Raw genomic sequence first — 25684 nt, 5'->3', positions numbered from 1 at the left:
TGTGAGAAATAAATTTCCATTGTTTATAAGCTACCCAGTCTGTGGTATTTTATTACAGCAGCTTAAATGGATGAGGAGACCCAGACACACGAGGACTGCATTCGTCCCTCTTTCCCCCATCCAGCCCTAGCCCTTCTGGTCTGCCTGAGTCATGTCCTTCTTCAACACGGCAGTCTGTAGCCTAGCCGGTGGCTACTCACATCTTGGGTCTCATATGTGACATTATTTCCCCCACTTAGGAGTATTCCCGGACCCCTTGACACTGGGGGGAGTGAGCAGATGCCCCTTGGCTGAGCTCCTCCTCCAGTGTGTTCCACTCCAGCTTCCAATGATACATACCACACACACTGTTCATACAGATCTTCATAAGACACGTGAAAACGGGGCCATGTCTTATTCATTGTTTCATCTCCAGAAACTAGCACAGTTCTAGCCACATTAGGCCCTTAATAATTATTTATGAAACAAATTCATGAGTGAAAGGATCGATCACTCCATCTGTTTAACCCTCCTGTGACTATCTTTCCTAATGACAATAAAATAAAACCAGCTTTAAGCTTCTTTCTAGTACTTGCTATTTTTTAGGTTTATTTATGTTTTTAGGGAGGGGGAGGAGGGGACAGAGGGGGAGAGAAACTCAAGCAGACGCCTCGCTGAGCGTGGAGCCCGACGCAGGGCTCAATCCCACGACCCCGAGATTAAGACCTGAGCCAAAACCAAGAGTCAGATGCTCAATCAACTGCGCCATCCAGGACCCCCTTGTTTCTGGTACCTTTTAAAAAGGGTAATAATTACCTTTGGGTAATAAACACATTAAAAGATGTTGAAAACCACTGGTCATTAGGGAAATGTGAATCTAATCCACAATGAGATACCATGATATACCCGTGACGATGACTATAGTAAAAAAGACAGACTAGAACAAGTGTTGGCAAGGATGTGAAAAAACTAAGAACCTCTACACAGCTGGTGGGGATGGAAAAATAGTACAGCTACTTTGGAAGACAGTTTGGAAGTTTCTTAAAAAGTAAAGCTTACTGGGGCACCTGGGTGGCTCAATTGGTTGGGTGTCTGACTCTTTGATTTCTGCTCAGGTCCTGATCTCAGGGTCATGCAGCTGAGCCCCGAGTCAGGCTCCCTAGGCAGCAGGGAGTCCACTTGGGATTTTCCCCCTCCGCCCTTACCCCAGCTCACACTCTCTCTCTCTCAAATAAATAATCTTAAAAAACAAAAACAAAACAAAACAAAAACGTAAAGCTTACCATGTGATTCACTAATTCCCCTTCTAGGACTTTACCCAAGGAAACTGAGCATTTATGTACAGACAAAGACTTTATCCAAGGAAACTGAGCGTTTATGTACAGACAAAGACTTTACCCAAGGAAACTGAGCATTTATGTACAGACAAAGACTTTACCCAAGGAAACTGAGCGTTTACGTACAGACAAAGACTGCTAGGAATGTTCCTAGCAGCAATATTCGTAATGCCAAGAAACTGGAAATATTCCAAATGTCCACCAATTGTGAATGGATAAAAAATTATGAGATGTATCCATGCAGTGGAATACTATTTAACAATATAAAGGAATGAAGTACTTATGGATAGGTGTTACAAGAAGAGGGAACCCTAGAAGCATTATGCTAAGTCAAAGAGGTCGGAATCAAAATATTGCATAGTGTATCATTTCACTGATGCAATGTCTGGAAAACAGAGACAGATGGTGGATCTGGGGCCGCCTGGGTAGAGGACATGGGATCGATCACAAAAAGGGTGATGGCCAAGTTTGAAACTGGATGGTGGTAATGGTTGTACAACTCTACAAATTACTAAAAGTCACTGAATCATACACTTCTTTTAAGTTATCTCTACACCCAATGTGGGGCTCAAACTTACAATCCCGAGATCAAGGGTTGCACACCTCACCGACGGAGCCAGCCAGGCGTCCCTGAATTGCACACTTGTGATGGGTGAACTGTAAAGCATGTAAACTATACCTCAAGAAAGCCACTAAAAATGTGCCATTGGCCTTTTTTAATACCTAGCAAATTAAAACACAGGCTCTCCACCTGCAGCCTGGACCAGGAGGGGCCATCCAAGGGGGTCTCTGAAATGAATTCTGTTTCTGAATCTGATGTCTAGAGTTCACCTCACACCCCAGACTAATACCCTTCATGCCAGATGGTGATTGTGTCTCCACTAGAACCAAACTGGCTTTGAAAAGACTTGCAAGGAGTCCCTGAATTCTCCTTTAATTGAGTGCAAAATTCCTGTATGTAGTTTTGCCTTTGTATATGAAGCCCAGGAAGGTAGGTTTCCCAGGAGGAGAGGACAGGTGTACGGAGTTGCCATGGCAGCATTTAGGTGCTGGTCTCCCCCTGGAGCCTCACTTTCCCCTGTGGATTAAGCTCATGTTCAAGTTGCTGACCTGTGGAATGGACCACAAAGCAGGGTGAGTCAGGGCGAAGGGCAAAAGCTCAGGCACTGTTACCGTTTGGAAATGCTTCTCTCCTCTAACATTCCTAGCTAGATCATCATGGAGGCGGTGCACAGCTTTAACCATAGCTGCCCTTGTGGGCTGGGTTCTGGCTCCAGACTGGCCCCAGTGCCTTCCACACCTCCCAGCCTCAGGCTTCTTCCAGGACTCTCCAGGGCGGGCTGCAGCCCTGTACCTCCCAGAAGGAAAGGCAGGAGGACTGGCAGAATCCTGGCCTCCTGCCAGCTCTCCTCCCGACTCCCCCCCCCCCACCCCTTCTCTGTCTTCCTCTGCTGGCTGGAGGGCACTCCCAGACCTCTTCTCTCTGCAGGTGCAAGGCTCTCAAGGAATCCGGGAGTCCAGAAGCGCAAGGTTTCACAGAAATAGAATTAGCCCAGAAAACTCTAGAATCTCTGGAAAGAAATCCTTGGAACTGGGTGTCAATCTCTTTTTGAGCTTCTATGAGTTTCTGATTATCTCCAGAAGAAGCACTTGGGGGCAGGAGGGGGAGTCCCAAAAATCCCCAAAACACAAAAAACATTTTTCTTCCCAAAATAGCAGAACTCTAGAGCTAGAAAGGATTTCTGAGCTCAGCTAATCCAACAGCCTTATTTTACAGACGGGAAGCCTAAGGTTCAAGAAGGGGAAGTGGGCTAAGGTGTTCTAAATAATGAAGGCAGGAGCAGTGGGCTGTTAGCTTGGGCCATAAGAAAAACACAAAGGAACGGCGTTTCCCTCTTCTGCATGAGGATTGCCATTATGGTTGGGCCACTGGCCGCCACGCTGTCCTAGGCCTCAGGGACACGGGCTCCTGCTCTAAAAATTCCATCTGCGGTCTTGTTGGCTTGTCCATCTCTGTACCCATCAAGCCATCCACTTCAGTCTGTGCCTGTTTCCCACAGAGGAGGCTGGATCACACTATCGTGGTCTAAGGCAAGGACTCTGGGGTCAGACAGAGGTCAGAGGTCACCTCTGCTCCAAAGTGTTTGCGCAACTCAGCCAGGATCGCCACCCTTGGTGCCTTACAAAAGGTGTCCCTGGAATCCATCACGTGGGTTTTGCTTTGCACCAAGGAGTTCACTATGTTTGCGGCTTTAAACCAATAGCAACTGTGGGATTGGCAAGGTGTCAAGGACTCCTGTAGGAGGCACTCTTGCCTGGCCAACTGGCCTCAGTGTAGCTAATGGATCGATTTCGTCTGGCTGTTCCTGGGCACACAGACCCTTTTGTGTCGGCACAGACCGCAGGGGTTCTGGCCTCTTCACCAAGCCAGCCTCTCTCCCATCAAATCCTCCCAAGAGGACCACAAAGCCTTTTCCTCCAGTGGGGCAGGGTTTATTATTCTAGAAGGCGGCCCCTTCCACAGTGGGCCAGTCATAACTGTTTGAGAGGCTTTCCTACTATCAAGCAGAAGTCAGTCTTGTTCTCTTTGGGCAAATGACTCCTACAGGTCTTATTCTTATCTCCCCCCCGCAAGCTTTTGTGAGGATAAGATGAGAGATAGGAAGGGGCCTTGAAAAGAGAAGGTCAATCCAAGTGTAAAGTATCATTTTTGAAGGTGACAAACACATGCAATGTAGCTTTTCTTTTTTGATACAGTTATTCAATTGGCAGCTTAAAGAAAACATCAAAGCCAATGCATCTTGATTTCAGCTATAAATAGCCTGTTGCTATCCCAGAAATCTGGTCTGACTAATCTTAGAGCTGGTGAAATCACAGTTGGTTTGTATTCATCTTCTACTGCTGTATAAGAAATCACCGTAAACTAAGTGGCTTAAAATAACACTCCTGTATTACCTCCCGCTTTTAGGTCAGAAGTCCAGGTGGCTCCTCCACAGAGGGTTTCACAAGACCAAAATCAACGTTATTAGTTGGCCGGACTCTTATCTGGACACTATGGGTAAGAATCTGCCTCCTAGCTCACTTGAGTTCTTGGCAGAATTAAGTTTCTATCAGTTGCAGGACTGAGGTCCTGTTTGGTTGCTCTTGGCCAGGGCATGGCTTGGCTCCTAGAGGCCATTCTCCCATCTTTGCATATGGCTCCCACTGCCTTCAAAATCAACAATCGCTTGCCAAATTTTTCTCATGCTTCAAATCTCTCCGATCTCCCCTTCTGTCCTCAGCCAGGAGAAAGCTCTGCTTTCAAGGTCTCATAGGATTACCCTGGATCCACCTGAATAATTTCCCTCTTGCCATAAAGCAAAACGTTATCATGGGAATGATACCATGATATTTACAGTTTTCACCCGTACTCAAAGGGGAGGACCTCGTACAAGGAAAAAGGTCACTGGGGATCACATTCTTGGAATTCTACCTACCACATGGTCCAGTAATCATAACTGTGGAATGAACATGGATGCCAACAATATTTCCCTGGTGGGGGGCCTCTAGTAACATCAGCAGGACTCAGGTCCCTGATGTTCGTTACCTCTATCGATAACTTGAATGAAGAAATAATTGATTATATACAAGATAGACTGAAATTCTAAATAATCTCAACAATTAAAAATGATGGGGTTGACCCAACAACATGAAATTTAGGAAGGATAAATGTAAATTACTCTTCCAAGAGCTTGCACATATACAGAATGGGATGGAGGGGAGAGGTGGTTAGATGGTAACTCACAGAAAAATGATCCAGGGCTTTTAAGAGGTCCCAGGCTCAAAATGAGAAATAACACCGACAGAAGAAGGCTGTCCTCAACATCAGCCTAAAACAAATTTGTCCCTCTTATAGCACTGTAATATTTAAATTTTGAACGCTGTCCTTAGCATAAATGCCCCTGATTCTAAGATCTGTTCCTTATGCCATCTGGTTATGAGATCCTTCCTCACCTAGTGCTCATCTTTCTCTTTGCCCACACTAGTTGGTAAATGTCGCTCTCAAAACATGACAGAAAGAACTGAGAGAAACGGCTGACATGTGATCTCTTTAGCAAAATAACAGCACACTGGGTCGCCTGGGTGTTTCAGTTGGTTAAGCATCCAACTCTTGATTGCAGCTCAAGTCATGACCTCATGGGTCATGAGACTGAGCCCTGCGTAGGGCTGTAACTCTGTGGGAAGTCTGCTTGAGGATTCTCTCTCCCTCGGCCCCGCCCCCCTAAAATAAATAAATCTTAAAAAAATAACAGCACACCTAGTTATGAAACCTGAGTAGGTATAACTATGCTTCATATTGTGTGTATGTCTCAAATATGACTGGACATTCTAGAAGCGACTCAGAAAACTAAAGAGAATCAGGACTAAAATTCTTAGAGTTTTTAAAAGAGGGCAGTAGATAGGCAGAATAAGAGATACATTTATAAAAATCAATGTTCTCCTATATGCGAGTGAAAAGAGGGGTAAAGGAAGATATGATGAAATTAAGCAAAGATTTCTTAGCCACAACACCTAAAGCATGGTACATAAAAGACGGACAGATTGGACCTCATCAAAATTAAAAACTTCTGTACTTCAAAAGATACCGTCAAGAAAGAAAAGAGGTAAGCAGGAGACCGGGTTACAATACTTACAAACATGTGTGCAATGTAACCAGAAGATATAAGGAATTCTTACAACTCAGCGAGAGGACAAAGATCTCAATCAAACAGTGGGCAAAAGATTTGGACAGGATTAGGCCAAAGAAGATGTGCAAATGGCTAATGAGCACGTAAAAAAGATGCTCAACATGATTATTAGGGAAATGTCAATTAAAACTCAGATGAGATATTACTTCACACCCACTCAATGGTTATAATAAACAAGACAGACAATAACAAAGTTGTCGAGGCTGTGGAGAAATGAAAACCTCAGACTCCATTATTAGTGGGGGCGTGAAATGAATCAGCCACTTTGGAAAATAGCGTGGCGGTTTCCCAAAAAGTTAAACATAAAACTGGTACCACCCAGAAATTCCCCTCCTGGGTATGTGCCCAAGAGAAATAAAAACTTACATCAACACAAAGACTTGTTCACAGCAGCATGATTTATAATAGCCCGAAACTGGAAATAACCTAAGTGTCTATCAATGGGTGCCTGGATAGACAAAATGTGTCCTATCTATAAAATGGGATATTATTCAGAAATAAAAAGGAACAGATTATGGGCACATGCTCTCTCACGGACAAAGCCCCAAAATTGGGTGTAAAATGAAAGGAGCTAGACACAAGGGACCACAAGTTGTATGGCTCCATTTCTAAGAAATGTCTGGAATAAGCCAAATTTATAGAGACAGAAAGTAGGTTAGTGGGGTGCCTGGGGCTGGGGGCAGGAATGGGCATATAAATGTGCATGAGGGACCTTATTGAGGAGTATTGAAATGTTGTAAATTTGATTTATGGTGATGGTTACACCACTTGATAAATTTACTTAAAATCATTAAGTGGTATACTTGGAATGAGTAAAATTTTTTTTTTTTTTAAGATTTTATTTATTCATTTGACAGAGAAAGACACAGTGAGAGAGGGAACACAAGCAGGGGGAGTGGGAGAGGGAGAAGCAGGCTTCCCGCTGAGCAGGGAGCCCGATGCGGGGCTCTATCCCAGGACCCTGGGATCATGACCTGAGCCGAAGGCAGACGCTTAATGACTGAGCCACCCTGGCGCCCCGGGTAAAACTTTTTGATACACGAAAGAAACAAAACCTCAATCAGGTTGTTTAAAAACATATATATTATAAAAATATATATATATTATGAAAAAACCACCTTATATAGCAACAAAATTTTTAAAAACACTTAGTGATAATAAGAAATTCTCAAAACCCATATAATGATACTTAGACACTTTTCCGACGTAACTGCAAGATATTCAAACATAATTGAAGATAGGGATAAACATAAAAAATCACAATTTGTAAAAAATGGCTCCTTTCCAAATTAACTTGAAGATATTAAGGCTTGCCGACCAAAACCCTAACCATTTATATTTTGGAACTTGAAAAATGATTCAAGTTCATTTGAAAAGAAACAGAAGAGCTAAAAATATATACATATTTATGTATATATTTATATATTTATGTATGTATATGTTTATACATATGTATTTATGTATGTATATATATTTATATTTATATATATATAAAAGATGACATGTACCTTAACTATATAAATAGAACTCAGGACGAAGCTATAATCCTTAAATAGTATGGCACAGTAATGGGCATAAAGATGAGACAGAATAGACACTTTGAGGTAGTTTGGTAATTCAGAATTTTGAATGTGGTAGAGCAAACATCACAAACCGGTGAGGGAAATGGTACATTACTCACTAAAAAACGTTGCGCCCGCCAGTTACTTAGAAACAAATCAAATATTCCCTGCCATAGTTTCTGTGAGTGTTCCTTGCTCAGGATTGCACACTTATGGCAAGCCCTCTGGCTACACGTCTGTCAATCAAAGTATCTCCCACCTTCCCAGCCATAGGCACAAGGCTCGGGGTGGGCAAAATAATCAAGCTCACTGGTTGCAGTAATGCACTCAGAGGCTGGGATCCAAACAGGACTCACCAGGGTCCCTTAAAGGAATCGGACCTCTGGTGCTGAGAAAGAGGGGAGGGGGTCTCTCTTCCTCCTGGACCAGGAGTCGCAAAGTCATGGGCGTGGAGACCACCCTTGCAACCATCCAAAGAAAACCCATGCAAGAAAGAAGTCAACACTCAGAAGGAAACAAAGCCATGATAGGAGAGCATCCCATTGCTGATGTCTCCCTTGTCCAGGCCCTGGAGCTGCTACACTGAGCGAGCTAGACTCAAACAGGTCCTCCTTCTGTTTATGTTAGTTTGGGTTTGGCTTCTATCACTTGTAACCAAAAGTCTTTTGGTAAAAACACTCACCTGACTCAATAGGCAAAATGTTTACCAAAGAAATTTAAAACATTAAATGGAAAAATAAAACAAAATAAACTGCAATAAAATATAGGTGAATATTAAGCTGATCTTGAAATGGTGGGGACTTTCTAAACATAAAAGTAATAAAATGGGCAATGACAATTATAAATAATTTACAGGAGAGGAAAGTCTAATAGCCAATAAACACAGAAAAATGCCCAAGCCTTTGAGTAATTAAGGACATCCAAATCCAAGTGAGATACCATATTGACGTACAAAATTAATATTTTTAACAATGATACTGAATGCTGGTGAGGACATTGTGAGGTGAACATTCTCATAAACTGCTAGTGAGAGTGGGAACAATATTTGTTTCAAGAATAATTTTAAAGTATGTGTCATCTCATTATCCTGCCTCCCGGAATCTCTCCTGGGGAAATAATGAGAAATACAGTAAAAAATTATGTATAAGCAAGTTCAGGGCAGATTCATTTTTAATAGTAAAGGCTTAGGTGGGACTTAAATATTCTGTAATATGGGTATGTTACGTAAATGATAGGATACTTATAAAGAGAAGGTAAGTCAGCTCTTAGAGTGTTTCAGAAGAATGTTTTGAGGATACTCACATGATATAATGTTATGGTTTTTATAAAAAAGCAATCTATTGTATTTTACATAAAGCATATGATGGCAATTGCATTTTGTCAAAAATCTACAGGCAGAAGGAAACAGATGAGATATTAACAATGGTTATCTCTTTGTTTGCAGAATACTAAGTTTTCCGATAAAAACTGCAGATAAAAACTTAGAAAGCATAGGACTTCTGCTAGCTTTGTCCCTACCTGGCAAATCTCCTGCAAAGACTCTGGGGTCAACTATATCTCACCTCCTTGCAGTAGTTCCTGAGAAATTAGGAGGGACTCAAACTTGATAAGCAGTTGATTAAAACCCTACTTAGCACAGCACAGGGTGGGAAAAGGGGCAGCTGGGTGTGAAGGTGACGGAAGGGGAGTTATGGGAGGAGGAGGTCATCCAAAGGTTGAGAAACAACTTACACAAATTGCTTTTGTTCAGCCTGAAAAAGCATTTCCATTTAGTTCTTCAGCTTAGTGCTGTGGCCAAAGTCCCGAGAGTGGTGGAGTCATTGTACCCACTTGTATATTCAGGTCCCATCCAGGCAGTGGGAAATTCCAAAGAAATAGGCATAATCAGTCGGACGTACTGTAATGTGGGGATGCTTTTAATGAATGTGCAAAGGTTGTATGGATCAACTGTCCATTTGATTAATTCCTCTGGCAGGAGAGAATTAAATGCACTTAGGCTACACACCAGCAAAGGCTGAATGCTCTTTAAAATGTGATTTTCTGTGCTAAGGCCAATTTTTTTTTTTCCGGGCAAAACATTTCTTGAGATAATAAAAGTCAAGGAGAAAATGGAATTTTACATATAAATATTCACTACGTACCACTTTGTCAGAAAAGCATCTAAAGTGCAAAACAAGGTCAAGGTCTATATAGTATTCACCATTACTTGCAGTAAATCTTCCTTTCTAGTTCTTATTTGCATTGTTCCACAGAAGGGGTGATAAATTTCTGTTTTAGAGATAATTCCTTGCGAAAGCTTTACCTTCTTCCTCTCTAGAAGGCGTTCAACATTAGTGTACTAGAAGTTTCTAAATCCAAATGAGGCAATTATCTTCTTCAACCCTTGGGCAAGTGTAAAGGCTCAGGGAAATGGAAAAGTCTTGCACTTTTTTTTATTAACATATAATGTATTATTTGTTTCAGAGGTACAGGTCCGTGATTCATCGGTCTCACACAATTCACAGCGCTCACCATAGCACATACCCTCCCCAATGTCCATCACCCAGCCACCCCATCCCTCCCACCCCCCTCCACTCCAGCAACTTTATCACTTGGAATGATAACATCCGATATGTCCGCAGAAAGGAACGAGACATATCGTGATAGGTATAGGAAAGCTGGGACACATACTCAAGTCTCAAAAATTGTTTCACTGAATCTGCTCAAGGAGTGAATTTCTTGAATGCCTGTCATGTGCCCAACATGGTGTTGGGTCCCCACGGAGCAGAGCAGTGAGTAGATCAAAGTCAACATTACCATGGAACATACAGTCTAGGGCAAGAGAGGCATTAATGGAATGGCTCAAATATATAATAGCTTCATTATTCTGTTGCAAGTGATGTAAATTCCCAAACTATTAGCTTATATTCCAAGGCTGGCGGAAAAACTCACTGCCAACGAGAATCCTGGACCGGATTTCCTTCCTGTTTAGGGTTGGTGTCTTACTGAGAATCACTATAAAGACAAAGACACATGAGAGGGTCCACTCTGAATGAAGTCTGAGGTGGGAAAACTTTTCCTTTGGCCCACACCAAATGAGCACCTCTAGTGGACTGATCTCAAGTGAAGGCCAAGTACAACCCTAAGATGCCCAAAGCCCCCGAGACTTGCCGTAGGCCAAGTACAACCCTAAGATGCCCAAAGCCCCCGAGACTTGCCGTTGCCAACACTGTCCCAACCACAGAGAAACTCGCGTCTCTCTCGGAACGGATGTTATCTGCCTTTTGTCCTAAGCTGGGGCAGGGAGGAGTGTTGGTCCCCAGCCCAGAGCAGAAGACAGAGAAGCTGTTCTTCCTTCTTTGGGAGCCAAGGCAGAGTCTTGTGTGGATCCCTCTCGTGAGTCAACCTTCTCTTTGATTCTGTCTATTCCTACCATCTGGGTCTTCAATATTCAACCACTATTCATTCATTCGACAGATGCTAATTTCAAGGTCTACTAGGTGCTGGTGACACAGCAATGAACCAGACAAAGCTCCTTGACTGCAAAGAGATTCCATTCCAAAGGGGAATGCAGCCAATAAGCAAGGAAGCAAGCAAATCTTTGCAGAATGTGGGAGATGTTAGGAAGAAGGTAAACAGAGGGAACCATCCGGGTTATTGCTGTGTGTGTGTGTGTGTGTGTGTGTGTGTGTGTGTGTGTGTGTGTGTGTGTGTGTGTGTGTGTGTGTGTGTGTGTGTGTGGTGGGTGTGTGTGTGGTGGGTGAGGCTGGATTTTAGTAAGAGAGGTCATGGAAGGCGTCCTCAGATCTGAGGACAGAACGAAAGGATGAGAAGGTGACTATGGAACAGTGAGCCTGAGCAAGGCATTCCAGGCAGAGGGAAACCCGTGTGTATAGAAGGCTCTAATTTAAGGGGATCAAGGAACAGAAAGGAGGCCAGTGGGGCTGGGGTGCAGGGACTGAGGTGTCAGGTGATGGGCAGGAACTGCTGGGTCCCAGGGGGAATTCAGATTTTAGTCTAAGTTCAGTGGGGAGTGACCAGAGACAGTGACGTGGCCTCAGCAGGCTCCCCGTTCCACCCCCCAAAAACGATACACAAGAGTAAATATGGAAAGGTTTGAGGGCAACTGTGGGTGGAAGGTCCGACTGGGCAGGAAAATGAATTAAAAAAATGAACACCATGGGGGCAAGCAGGAGAGATGAACCATGAGCTCTTGTTCTATGGATAATGTTGGGATCTTCCCACATCCCATTTCATCCCATGAGCACCGTGATTACAGTTCCACTCAGCGTTCCCTGGAAATACATCTGAGGATTTGACCGGAAGGCTGCAGGTGGCAACATTTAAAAACAGGTGAGGGAAAATTAAATAAAAGATAGCATTGATTCTATGTGGCCATTCTGACCTTCACAATTCATGACTATGTCTTTGCCATCTACAAGTCACTTACTTAGAGTGAGCCAGCCATTCATGTACGCAACTCAGTTTGGAGAAGAAAGGATTTAGGCTCAAAGGAATTATAAGGGAAAAGGGTGCACACTTGGAGTAGACTTTACAGAAATCTCAGCAGAATTAAAATAGCCTGCCCTCACTCTCCTTTGCCCAAGCTGTGCTGTCAGATACATTTTCATAAAATAGAGTTTTCGTCGTTTTACTCCTCTGATGAAAAATTCCCAACAGTTTATCACTACTTACTGGATAAAGAAAGTATGCTGCACACTTTATGGTCGGACTCTGCCCACCTTACCAGGCTTATGACCAACCATATCCTCCCAAGTCAAGAGTCTACCCCCTCTTCTAGGAACAGGTCTTGGATTCTCCCATTTCCATGTCTTTGCACACAAAATTCCATTTTTCCAGAATGCTTATCAGTAGTTCTTTCGCTTCTGGGGATCCTAGACCACCACTTTAATAAGTAATGGATGCCATAGATCCTCTTACCAGAAACAGTGACATGTGCACAGATTTCTATACAGTTTCATGGACAGCCTGGCAGTCATTCTAACCTACTGAAAAACTGCTGGAATTCTACACTTCCTTCCAGGTCCAGATCGGTTACCATGCATTCCCTGGTGCATTCCCGGTCTTCTTCCTGTGGTGGGCGGGATCCTCATGCTTGGAGGGCTTATGGCTAAGTCACTTGCTTGGAAATTTGTGGCAAATGACTGTGAGCCCTATTTTATACTATGGCCCTGCACGCCTTCCCCTTGTGCTATTTAAATTTTTATCTACATATGTCTTATTTCCCTCACTGGAACTGGAGTCTAAGGGCAGGAAATGTTTTAGTCACCTTTGTACGCCCAGTGACTACTTCGGGGACTGGTGTGAATTCATTCATAAATTAATATGAATGACAGAGACTATGGTTCTCCCAAAATTTTAAGCTCCTTCATGGAAGGGACTACCTGGCTTTGATCTGATTCCCAGAGTAAGAGGTGCTCAAGAAATGTGCCAATCGATTGGTAAGAAAATAGTAATGGGGGCGCCTGGGTGGCTCAGTCAGTGAAGCATCTGCCTTTGGCTCAGGTCATGATCTCAGGGTCCTGGGATCGAGTCCTGTGTCAGGCTCCCTGCTCAGCGGGGAGTCTGCTTCTCCCTCTCCCTCTGCCCCTTCCCCTGCTTGTGCTCTCTCACTCTCATTTGAATAAATCAAATCTTAAAAAAAAAGAAAATAGTAATAGGATCTACTGAGCACTTCCTACACTCTGAAACTCCTTATGAGCATGATTGTCCTTTGTCCTTACAAACCTCACGTGAGGTGGGAGTTACTACCTCCATTTCATAGAGGAGAAAACCAAGAACCAGAATTAGGTCAAGTTTTTCAAGGTCAATTAGCCGGTATGTGTTAGAGCTGGTGTGAGAATCCAGGTGTGTATGACTCCCTAGTAATTCCTCAAAAAAAAAAAAAAAATCACAGCTCACTGATTTGCTCTGGGGTTCATTCTGAGAAGGGCCCTGCCCTACATACTTTCAGTTTTATTTTTACATGTGTTGTGTGGCCAGGCCCAACCCCCTACAGCTCTGTGGACAAGTAGCAAGTGACGGTGGCCTTGACCCCGGCTGGCCTGAGGCAGACCGCAGTCGGGTTCTCTGTGAGGGGCTGACGCCAGTGCTCACCTGTCCGTCAGAGGCGTGATCACCAGGCGGGGCGTATTTCCCAGGTACTCGTAGGAATAGAGAAACTGCGCATCACAGATGTTGGCAAAGCAGTGTTTGGCCTCGTCATCCCAACGATGCCGCAGCTGGGACAGCCAGAGGAAGGCCTGAGCACTGTCCACCTAAAGAGAGGGTGAATCACTGTCCAGCAGGGAGCATGGGGCCTGCTGGCCACAGGACACACAGGGCTCTGGATGAGCTGGGTGTTGTCTGCCAGTCAAGAGTATGTGCTGGGCCCCCCGTAGCACAGAAAGCACGAGCTGTTCTGATGATACTCACTGTTGGGAGCAGCCACCATGACCCTCTCCCGGCTCTCTGGCCAGCACAGAGTCTGGGACCTCCATGTTTGAGCTGTATGTGAGCTTCTCCCTTATCCCACCATTCATGGTGGAGTTGCCCACCAAGAGGGACCCTCCTGAAATGTCTGGGACTCACTTTCTGAGCAATCATCTTGGCCACCACATCCCGGGCATGCACATCAATGGTGCATATGGTCATGATCTTCTGCCGGTCCCCTTTGGAGAGATGGCCAATTAGCATGGTGATGAGGGTTTTGAGCTGGGCCACTTGCTTCTTGTAATAGTCCTTCATGGCATTCTCGCAGCCTTCCTCCAGCCTGGCAAACGCAATGCCCACCTCTGTGGTCCACCAGATCTGAGTGCAGGTCAGGGCCACCTGTGGCACAAGGAGCCACTCAGTAAAGCCATCACCTCACCAGGACTCTCTCCCAAACCAGCCCACTCCCCCATCAGCCAGCAAGAACCAGAATGGAATCACATGGGTCATGTAAGCCCCTTCCCTGCCTCTTCCAACAGCCTTGATTAAGCGAGCCACTTGTCTCCATCTCCTTGGAGATGGGAAGTGGTTCCAAGTGGGGAAAGCGCTTTCTGCCCTTGAAAAAAATGTATTGTTTGGTTGAAAACAACCCAAGAGTCACTCTGGTCAATGTCAGTGGCTTTTAGAAATCGCTACACTGATCTTTCCATTTTTACCTCCCAGGCAAACCATCGTTCCTGTGCTTGGGAGGTTAACAATATGCTGACTGAACATCTCAATAGCACTTAGACTTTGTTCTGTTCTTCCTGAACTTTTTGTGGTCTGAGTATTCTAGCTTAGTGAGCCACCGATGATCATTTGTGGCACATTTCTGCTTGTCCGTAACACTTTTGCTACATATATTTTTTTAGTTTTTAAAACCTGTCACCTTGAAAAGCCCACTCTTCAAGATCAAGGTGAATTACAGCAAAATTCAACGTGGTCAACAGGATTTGTGTTTTTCAGAGGTTCGAAACAGATACAATGGAAAAGGGATTCGAATGAACATTTCTTCTGTTTGCTGAGAACTTAATATGGAAAAGGCATTATTCTGATTATTCGTGGTGGAGAATTTAGATGCATTGATCATCTGTTGTATCATTTGATTTGGGAGACCCTGCTCTACAGATCCATCCCAATAGCAGAAGGCAACACATTTTCTTGCCTCAAAATTCTGATTCAGGTAAACAAAGGAATCCTGACAGGAATGATCCTCTTTGTGAAAAAGAGAAACCCATCATATAAATGTACCATTCTCTCATTTATCTGCTTTTGCCTCTGGGTTTAGACGTACGGTTCTGCCTGCGCTGTGATCTTGTTGGGATGGTTTGAATGTGACATGCCAACTGCACAGTTAAAAGACTTCTTCCCTTACCCTCCTACACTGTTGGTGGGAATGCAAGCTGGTGCAACCCCTCTGGAAAACAGTATGGAGGTTCCTCAAACAGTTGAAAATAGAGCTACCATACGATCCAGCAATTGCACTACTGGGTATTTACCCCAAAGATACAAATGTAGGGATCCGAAGGGGTACGTGCACCCCAATGTTTATAGCAGCAATGTCCACAATAGCCAAACTGTGGAAAGAGCCAAGATGTCCATCGACAGATGAATGGATAAAGAAGATGTGGTATATATATATATATATATATATATATATATATATACATATACATACAATGGAATATTATGCAGCCATCAAAAGGAATGAGATCTTGCCATTTGCAACGACATGGATGGAACTGGAGGGTGTTATGCTGAGTGAAATAAGTCAATCAGAGAAAGACATGTATCATATGACCTCACTGATATGAGGAATTCTTAATCTCAGGAAACAAACTGAGGGTTGCTGGAGTGGTGGGGGCTGGGAGGGATGGGGTGGCTGGGTGATAGACACTGGGGAGGGTATGTGGTATGGTGAGCGCTGTGAATTGTGCAAGACTGTCGAGTCACAGATCTGTACCTCTGAAACAAATAATGCAACATATGTTAAGAAAAAAGAAAAAGAAGATAGCAGGAGGGGAAGAATGAAGGGGAGTAAGTCGGACGGGGAGACGAACCATGAGAGACAATGGACTCTGAAAAACAAACTGAGGGTTCTAGAGGGGAGGAGGGTAGGGGGATGGGTCAGCCTGGTGATGGGTATTAAAGAGGGCACGTTCTGCGTGGAGCACTGGGTGTTATGCACAAACAATGAATCATGGAACACTACATCAAAAACTAATGATGTAATATATGGTGATTAACATAACAATAAAAAAATTAAAAAAAGACTTCTTCCCTTGGTGATTAACATAATAATAAAAAAAAGAAAAGAAAAAAAAAAGGCTTCTTCCCTTCAGCAGTACTGACTTCCTTCTCATTTCTTCTGTTTGTCTACACTTGCTGCCAAGTCTACACTCGCTGCCAACATTTTCCAACCTTCCTCTCCCGTCTCCACCCCCCCGGCAACATGACACCACCTGGCACTCCACTGAAATGGCCACACCAAGTTCAGGGATGCCTCTCAGCCTCTTTGTTTTGCTTGATCTCTTCCAAGTGCATGGCATGACTGACCTCTCACCCACTACCGACAGTTTTGTTTTTGGTCTCCATTATGACCATTCCCTGGTTTTCCCTCTATCTAAAAAGGCACCGTTTCTCATTCTGCTTTACCGGCTCTTCCTCGCTGACCCCATCTTTGCATGATGCTCAAGGGTTTGTTCAACATCCTCATCTCCATCTACGTGTTTTCCAAGGCCATCCTCTCTACACCTATGGCTTCAATTACCGGTAGACATCTGCAACCCCCAAATGCACCAGCGCCAGCACTGTGCCCCTAACAGGGAAGGCAGGAGGGTATGTTGCAGCCAGAGTCATCTAAACAATTCTCATTAGTTCACACCTCTCCCTCATCGCCCTCCTGAGAAGCCTGGAAAGGATTCAGATACATCTCAGAAGCAAGTCAGACTCCCTCAGGTGGTCCATAGGAACTGGCTTTGAGTTTCTTCTGCAGGACACACCTGCTGCCTCTCACTTCCTCCTCCCCTTCCTCTTGCTGCAACCACACTCAGTTCCTCAACCACAGGATGCTCTTCCTTGCTTCTGAGCCTTTGCTCATGGTCCTCCCCATGCTTGGTGGCTCTTTCCCTCCATCTTTCACTTGTTTGCTTCTACTTCAGACCTCAGATTCTGTGTCCTATCCTCAGGGGGGTGGTCCCCAGACCCTACTAGCTAGCTCTGTGCTCCCAGAGTACAGGTCTCATTGGTAAGCGACTGACTTTCACATCAGTCTGTAAACTTCGGCAGGGCAGGGTTATGATGTCTCGTTCCCTGTTGGGGGTCTCCTGTGTTCAGTGAAGATCCTAGCATATCCCAAGCAGGTTGGCTCAATGAGTTGAATGGTTTACATTTTCTCCCTACGGTAGTCAGTGAGGGTAAAAATGGCCAACCCTTGATTCTCCAAGGTCATGGTTGGAGTGGGTCATGGCTGACAATTCCCCTGTTCTCTCTTGCTAACCCCCTCACAGACCAGTCTCTTCTAACTGGGAAGCACATAGTGAGTTTGGGGTCTGGTGTGCCCTGAAGGCTGCAGGAGGCCCCCAAGGGAGAGGACCTAGTGAAGGACGGGGGCCCACAAAAGTCCTGGTTAGAATACCTGAGCTGGATAGTCAAAGAGCCACTGTTCCCTTGGCTTTTCTTCGTAGGCAACTACACCTTCTGTCATCCCGTGCCTCACTGTGGCCCTCATATGAGCAAGCACACGGTTCAACCATATTTCTACCTGAAAAAGAACTCTGAGTGAGATGCTGGGTTCTGAGGACTGTATGATCACTCACCCTGAGGGAGAGAAGAAAATGTACAACCCCAATGGCTGCCAGAAGGCACAGCAAGCCATTTTGTTTCTAGACCCAGGACAGTGGTTGGTGAGAATGAGGCTCAGTTAAAAACAGGCCCATTTGGAACATACAGGACAAAGCAGCAGGTTAAGGGAAGCTTCATTCAAGGAAGTCTTAATCTGGGTTGAGCAAGGTCAGTAAGTCAGCGGGTTCTCTTGAGCTTGTCCACACTGAGGATGGCGATGTCAGTTAGAATTACATTTTCCAACTAAATGCTTTCTGGTCTACCAATGGACACATCCCGAATCAAACCTCAGGGTTCCTTCTCATAAAACTAAGAATGCCTGATCATTTCCTGGAATTAGAATTGCTTTCCAAGAAACATGTGGATGAAGGTAGACCTCTGTAAAAGATCTTTTCTCCAGGTATGATTTTGGACTCGATTAGAAGCCCCAGGGACAAAGCTTTGCTGGATCACTTAGGATAATAAACAAAGAAGGGCTTATACTTTAGCGGTGATGGGAAAGGATAGGAAGGAAGTCTAAGGAGGGAACCATCCCATGTTTTGTGCTTCTTGAACTGTACATGGGAGACTTAGAGGTAGTAGTTCCTGGAGTGGGATGGGATCTGGCTTTCCCAGGGCTAGGGCTGTGGAAGGAAGTGACTCTGAGCTGTATTTGTACAGAGAAATGACATCTCAGGAGAATGGCTGATTTCAAAGAGCATTTTCTCCATGGTAAGATGTCAGCATGCTAGATTCCCCTGTGGGGTGCCCCAGGCGTTGTCATGTTAAAGCCTCCCTGTGCTGCTAATCATTTTAAAATCCTTTTTTTGGGCACCTGGGTGGCTCAGTCGTTAAGCATCTGCCTTCGGCTCAGGTCATGATCCCAGGGTCCTGGGATCGAGCCCCGCATCGGGCTCCCTGCTCAGCAGGAAGCCTGCTTCTCCCTCTCCCACTCCCCCACTTGTGTTCCTGCCGTGGCTATCTCTCTCTCTCTGTCAAATAAATAAATAAATAAAATCTTTAGAAATAAATAAATAAATAAATAAACAAACAAACAAACTCCTTTTCTAGTTGACTGGGGTAGTTGTTTATGTGCATTTTATTCCTCTCCACACAGGTCTTTGGTTAAGAAAAACAAATGGATATCGACATGTGTCCTTCCTGGGGAGAGGAGAGCAGGGACTAGAAATGTTTCCGATGTCAGTTCAAGTCAAGAGAAGCTGGCAGTCCGGGACACAGACAGCAGTTCTGGCTCAAGGTCAAGACGGCCATCCTGAAGGTTGAGGCTGCCCGCATTTGAATGCAGACACTTGAGAGGGAAAGGGATGAGAAGGGAGGGAAAGGGACTTTTACTCTACCCGACCGCTGCAGTCACAGGGCTCGCTGAAGGCCACATACTCTCCTTCCTTGCTGTACATGCCAAGACTTATCTTGGTTGGTGGCTCACCGGCGTCCGGTTGGAACTGCATCTTTGCCACATTGTCAAAGAGTTTGGAAAGATGGCGCTGGACCTACAAAGGAAAATCGTGCCAAAGGATTGGAGGATGTGTCCAGGAAGATGCTCCTTAGTACTGTTCAGAGGTCTACCGTGTGACAGCCATTAGGGGTTGGATATCAAACATTTAGAGGGAAGCTTGTGGGAACGATGGTGGTATGAGGTCAGAACCAACTGCACTGGGTAGGAGTGGCCAAAGGAGTATAAAATTGGTGGGAATTGTGAACTAGCCACCACCCAATGAAGCCACAAAAGTTTGATTCATGTCTGCTAGATCTAAATGGAAACAGACTGGAGAAAAAAAATGATCGTTAGTTCATAAACCCTGTTCCTCAGGAGATAGGCAGAGGATAGTCTGCAGAAGGGCAGCGGTGACAGTGACCTGTGGAAGAAGTTGCCCAGATGCTGGAACCATTTCGGTGCAGCAGGAGGATCCAAAGCCAGGCAAGCATGCTTACCCCAATCAGAAAGCCTAGCCACGCCAGGACTTCTCCCTTGCGGGTTGTCTCATGATACAGAGGCCCTTTACAGTAACGCCCCAGGGGAATGTTCTGGGAGGGTTGCTGGAGGGCCACAGCATGATCATGAGGTGAGGGAGATGGCAGGTTGGAGAGGAAAAATAAACAGAAAGCTGCTCTTTGGTAGAGCCTTTTGAGATACAGGGCCTTCAGGCTTCTGGTACCCTGAATTGTAACCCTAAATCTACAACAACCACCTCTCTGGCTTATGAGAGGAGAAATTCTGTATGTGTTGAAATAAACTGTGAGGTACTTGAGGAGATCCCACCCACAGTGACTTGGGATGAATATCTTGATGGGATGGAGCCTTCTTTATCCAAGAGAGAAAGAGAGACAGACAGAGAAAGGAGAGGGAGGGAGAAGCTTTAATAAAGGAAACAAAAGTAATTATAAAAAATGCCACCTTGTTTTCAATTAAATGAAAGAAACATGAACCTTACAAAATATGAGGTGAAGATGAATTGGTAGTGGTAGGGAAATAATGTAAGGAAACAACAAATAGTAAAGGACCAAATCAAAACAAATACAATATGGCAGATGAGCTTGAGAACCTATGAAAGAATTCCAAGGAAGAGGGATAAGAGATGAAAATCTGTATGAATATATGCAAATACATATGAATATGTGAAGGTAATATATATAGCACAGAGAAGATAGAATCTCAAATTTTGGAAATACGAAGGGGAAAAAATCCAGATAAATGGAATAGAAATATTATTTTAAAGCATACAGAAAGAAAGCTTTTTCAAGATACCGAAAGCCCTAGTTTTCAGATTGGAAAAAAAAACCTCATCATGTGTTGGAAAAATGAACAAAGTATATAAACATATACAAATTTTCTAGAATTAAAATTTAACTTAAATTTTGATCTCTACAGAAATCCAAAAAGAAAGAACTTAGGCTACCTAGAAAGGTTTTGCGGGGGAACAAAGGCAGGTAGACCTCAGATGACGTCTCAGATGATGTCTCAGAGCTACGTCTGAGGGGATTTGGGGAGAAATTGCTGTGACCCATGAATTCCGAACTCAACCATTCCATCACTCACCTGTAAAAACAGCTGAGAGTCACAGATATAGAAAGAATTGGGGGTTAGCCTCTCATGCGTCATCTCTCAGGATGTTGGGGGCGAAGCTACTTAAGGATTTACTCAAACCAAGTGAGAAATAAATAAAAAGTATTTAAGAAGGAGTACATCATATATAAAGGGTCTGGCAATGATCTCGGACTTTTCCTGTGCATGGAATTAATGAACATATAGTTACAAAACAGAATGTTAGTGTGATAAATATTTCACCGCCACCATATCTGGGCTACTCTACAATGATTCCCATCTATAGTAAAAAAAAAAAAAAAGTGGGGGGAGCTTTAACTCTAGGGATAAATTCTCTTTAGCACTTGCTTCTTACCAATAAACCCAAAACATCAGTTCAGTAACTTGGAGAGTTAATGACAAAGACAGAAAACTAATGTGTGGGTGCCATCTTTTGGCTCTGTTGGAGCAGCTCCCATCTATCGTTGGCGATGCAAAAAGCTAGAACTTCTATGGAGGGAAATGGGGCGATATCAAACTCGACCACATAGCACTTACCCTTTGACCCAGAAATCCCACTTCTAGGAATGTACCTGGAAGGCAGACCTCCAACAATACAATACTCCAAAGTTATTCAATGCCACGTTATTTGGAATTGCAAAATAGTATAAACAACCTCTGGCCAAACTATGGTGTAGTCCCATGGGGTGCGATGCAGGTGTATTAAAAAAAAATGAGGGAGATATATTTAAATTGATAGGGAGTGATTTCCAGGACCCATCACTACAGAAAAAAAAAAAAAAAAAAACGGTGTTCAAGTATATCTAGGACGCTACCTTTTGTGTGAGAAAGGAGGGTAAATAAGAAAACGTATGTGTGCAAATGTAAACGCACATCTGCTCATGTTTGCAAAGACAGACCAGAAATGAGTGGGACCGGTGACCTACCAGGAGCGGAGGTGAGGAACAGGAGTAGTCAAACTACTTTTTGGGTAGTTTGACTTTAGAATGCTACACATTCAAACAATCCAATTGATGAGGATGGGAACAAACCTCCAAAACTCAAGGCAAAGAGAAATAAATGAACTTGACTATACTTCAGATGAACGATGAAATCACGTGGAAGGGGGAAAAGAACTCATCCAAGTCACTTCGGAACAGGGTGTTTTGACTGGCTATCCTCACAGGAAAAGTGGAGAATTAGAAAGGAATTCTGAAGTCTTGTCAGGGAGAGAAGTGAGGAGAGCTACGTGAACATGCACGGAGACATCATCCCTCCCTCCTGCCGGTCACTTGGGAGACTCAGACCTTTGGTCTAGGACAGTCACTCGCAAAGTGTGGTCCCCAGACCAGCAGCATCATGTGGGGAAACCCTTAGAAATGCAAGTTCTCCAGCCCCACCCAGACCTACAGAACCATGTGAAGCTCTGGGGGGTAGAGCTCAGAAATCTGCCTTTTCGCAAGCTTTTCAGGTGATTCTGATACCCCTGAGCCGCCCGGTGACTCTCAAGTTTGAGAACCACTGTCCACAGCTCCAAATACCAACAGTGCACCAATTAGTTACTCTAATACTAAGGAAAAAAAATAAAAACCAACCTTGTAGCAAAGGGGCTATTTTACAGATGAGGGAAGTTTGTCGAAGAGAAGGGACACCCAAGACTACATGGCCAATGAGTGGCTAGAGCCCCCAATTTTGAGCTACTCATACACACTCCTTCCACAAAATCACAAAATGTCGAGTTAATACAACCTCCAGTCTTCTCTCCTGTGGAAATTTTAGCTATAACTTTGGACAGCGATGTCCTGGATCGCTCTTCAGAATCAGATCAAAGGCGTTCCCTGCAAAGGCTTAGCACCCCCTCCACGTTCCCCATCCTCAAAGCTTCCCCCTTTAGGGGGCAGTGGCCACTGATGGGCAGGGGGCACCCTGAGAAGCACAATGGTGGGCATCGAAGATGCTGGTGGGAGCACAGGTCTGAAATACGCACGCTGCCAGAGGGAGGAGGCATAATGGGGAACCTGAAACCCTCCCCACCGGGAGCCCGCTCCATCCTTCCGAGCGTTTCCACGAGCTCTCCTTCAGCTTACCTGTTGTGGCGCTGTGCCGTTGGAAAGGGTGTCTAACAAGTCAGAAGAAGACAGAAAGTAAAACCGAGGGAAGGCAAGCCTTTTGGTATCCAGGTACTCGGCCAGGGCCTTCTCACACAGGTATAACCTGAGGGCACAGACACAGAATTTCCTGATTAAGTTTGCTTAGACCCACAGGTGCATGCATAGACTCGGCCAAAATGAAGACAGACGCAGCGTATGGACTACCTGCAGAATCGGTGCAAGAAACACTTACGGGTACTTGCAAATATACACACTGGTGCATTTCCACCCAAATAAATGGCACCTGACATACAGGCAAACCAAGGTGCGCGCACACGCGCACGCACACACACGCGCGCGCGCGCACACACACACACACACACGCGCGCGCACACACACACACACACACACACACACACACACACACACACACACACACACACACACACACACACACACACACACACACACACACACACACACCCCCGCTCGCTTGGACAGTTAAAGAAAGTAAAGATCTCGGAGACAGAATCGGAAAAAGGAAACATTGCCCTCCTCAGGACAAAAAGGGGAGGCAGCAAGCAGACCGTCACCTGCTCTGAAGATCTTCCAGTTTTTCGTAAAGACCTGGTTTGTTGGTGGCTTCCACTACATTGGGAGTCTTCTGGGCAGCATAAGCTAGCTCTTTAAAGTCTATGTCAATGCCTTCGAATCTTTTAGAATCCTGAAATAAACACGTGGGGAAAAATGAACTATCGCTTTCTTGGACTCGAAGATCCCTCGTGTAGCAAGTGAGAAGCAGAAACCGGTTCTGGGGATGTTCTAAAACTCAGAGAAGGAAATATCCTTAGCTTGAAAGAGTTGTTCCTGAACATTTTGGTTGTAAACCTCCTTTCTGTATTGGAAAAATCACAGAGGAGTGCAAAGTGATTTTGTGTATGTGGGTAATATATCCATCAATGCGTCTCCTCTATTGGAAGTTCAAGTTGAGAAATTTAAAAAGTATTTGTTAATTCATTTATTTTATTTTTTTTAAAAGATTTATTTATTTTTGGGGGGGGGCGGGAGGAGCAGAGGGAGACAGAGAATCTCCGGCAGACTCCCTGCTGAGTGAGGATGATCCTATTACTATTTTCTTTTTTTTTTTTTTTTAAGATTTTATTTATTCGAATGAGAGTGAGAGAGCACGAGCAGGGGAAGGGGCAGAGGGAGAGGGAGAAGCAGACTCCCCGCTGAGCAGGGAGCCTGACATGGGATTCGGTCCTACGACCCTGAGATCATGATCTGAGCCGAAATCAAGTGTCAAATACTTAACCTACTGAGCCACCCAGGCGCCCCTGTTAATTCATTTAAAAAGTAACAATATTAAACCCACAATGGTAACATAACACACTTTTATCTAAAATAGTTGTATTTTCCACAACAAAATAACTTAGAAGGTAGCCTTGTTTCACTTTTTTACCCCAAATTTAATGTCTGACTTAGGACATGACCAGATTTTCTTTCCTGCTCTGCATTCAATCTGTTGTGACTTCACATGTCCAGTAGTCTCTGGAAAACTCCCGTGCGTGCATAGAAAAATGAGAATGAACAAAAAGGCAAGTAACATCTTAGCATTATTACTAAGACAGTCTTGACCTTGAGGATCCCCTACGAAGGTCGGGGTCCTGGGACCATGCCTTGAGAACCGTTGGGGTAAAACACATACTTCCTGCATCGGCTGGACAGCAGATCCAGTGTGTCTTCTGGGTCTGCGCAAAAGTTGATGTAACCAAAGAAAGATGTTCTTCAGCAAATGTGATGTCAAATTAATTATCATCGTTTCCCTCAAACATACAACTGCTCAAGAGTGTAGTTGAAATGCCCGGGACAATAACATGCAGGCTTTAGCCCAATATCTGGCACCTGGTCAGAGCCTGTGGTATTATTATTATGTGACAACAATCATAACAGTGGGTGTTGTGTGCACTCTTTAATTACACCCCTGAAGTGGGGACTGGTATTTGTCCCAGTTTACAGGAGGAAACAAGAGCACAGAGAGGTTAAGTAATTTGCCCAAGATCCCACAGCTACAAGTGGGAAAGCTAGCCCCTCTCCCAAGAAGATTTAAAAATAGGATGGCAGGGTAAATTATGACTGATCCATGAGGTATTTTGTTCCCGTGAAAGATGAGAAAGTAATCTGGCTTATTCAATTTGGCCTAATGACATCTCTCTCGGAACGGTTTCCGGCTGTTTTTCATTCCAGATGTACAACCTGTAATCTGCATTAGGGCGTGGAATACACTTTTGTGGGATGAGCTGGAAAAATACAACGTTTTGACGGAATGAGCTTTAACTTTTTAAGTGGGGCCTGAACGACACGTGATGTTTTGGAAGGAAACTAATTTGGAAGCCGAGAACTTGCTATACCAAAGGGAGACAAGGGAACGTCTGCAAAATAAAAAATAAAAAAAAACTTTTTTTTAATGAATTCGAGTTCACCGAGAGGTGGGTAAGCTAATGGCACATTAATTAGGACAGATTAGAAGGGGCAATCAACCACAGGGAAGGTAGTAATGAGAAGAATGCAGATTTTCTCGAAATTCATTGTTTAGGACAGAGCGGAAGGCTGGTGTTAAGCGCGTGGCTCAGGCCAGAGGTGTCACAGAGTGGCTCCCTGCTGAGAAGGAACT

The 25684-nt window shown here is 44.4% G+C and overlaps 1 protein-coding gene across 1 annotated transcript in view; it reads right to left on the bottom strand.

Annotated features, from left to right (window-relative positions):
- Positions 1-25684, bottom strand: part of LOC118356381 (dynein heavy chain 9, axonemal-like) — a 148573-nt gene that overhangs the window by 30373 nt on the left and 92516 nt on the right. Inside the window, exons 21-26 of the mRNA XM_035724677.1 lie at positions 23604-23734; positions 23008-23134; positions 19236-19388; positions 17693-17818; positions 14176-14415; positions 13702-13862 (exon numbers count right to left, since the gene is read on the bottom strand). Of these exons, the coding sequence (XP_035580570.1) occupies positions 13702-13862; positions 14176-14415; positions 17693-17818; positions 19236-19388; positions 23008-23134; positions 23604-23734 (938 nt within the window). The remainder of the gene's footprint in view (positions 1-13701; positions 13863-14175; positions 14416-17692; positions 17819-19235; positions 19389-23007; positions 23135-23603; positions 23735-25684) is intronic.

Source organism: Zalophus californianus, chromosome 16 (assembly GCF_009762305.2).
Source record: "Zalophus californianus isolate mZalCal1 chromosome 16, mZalCal1.pri.v2, whole genome shotgun sequence".
NCBI lineage: Eukaryota > Metazoa > Chordata > Mammalia > Carnivora > Otariidae > Zalophus > Zalophus californianus.
The sequence above is the reverse complement of the archived record's forward strand: the minus strand, read 5'-3'. Positions and strand labels throughout refer to the sequence as shown.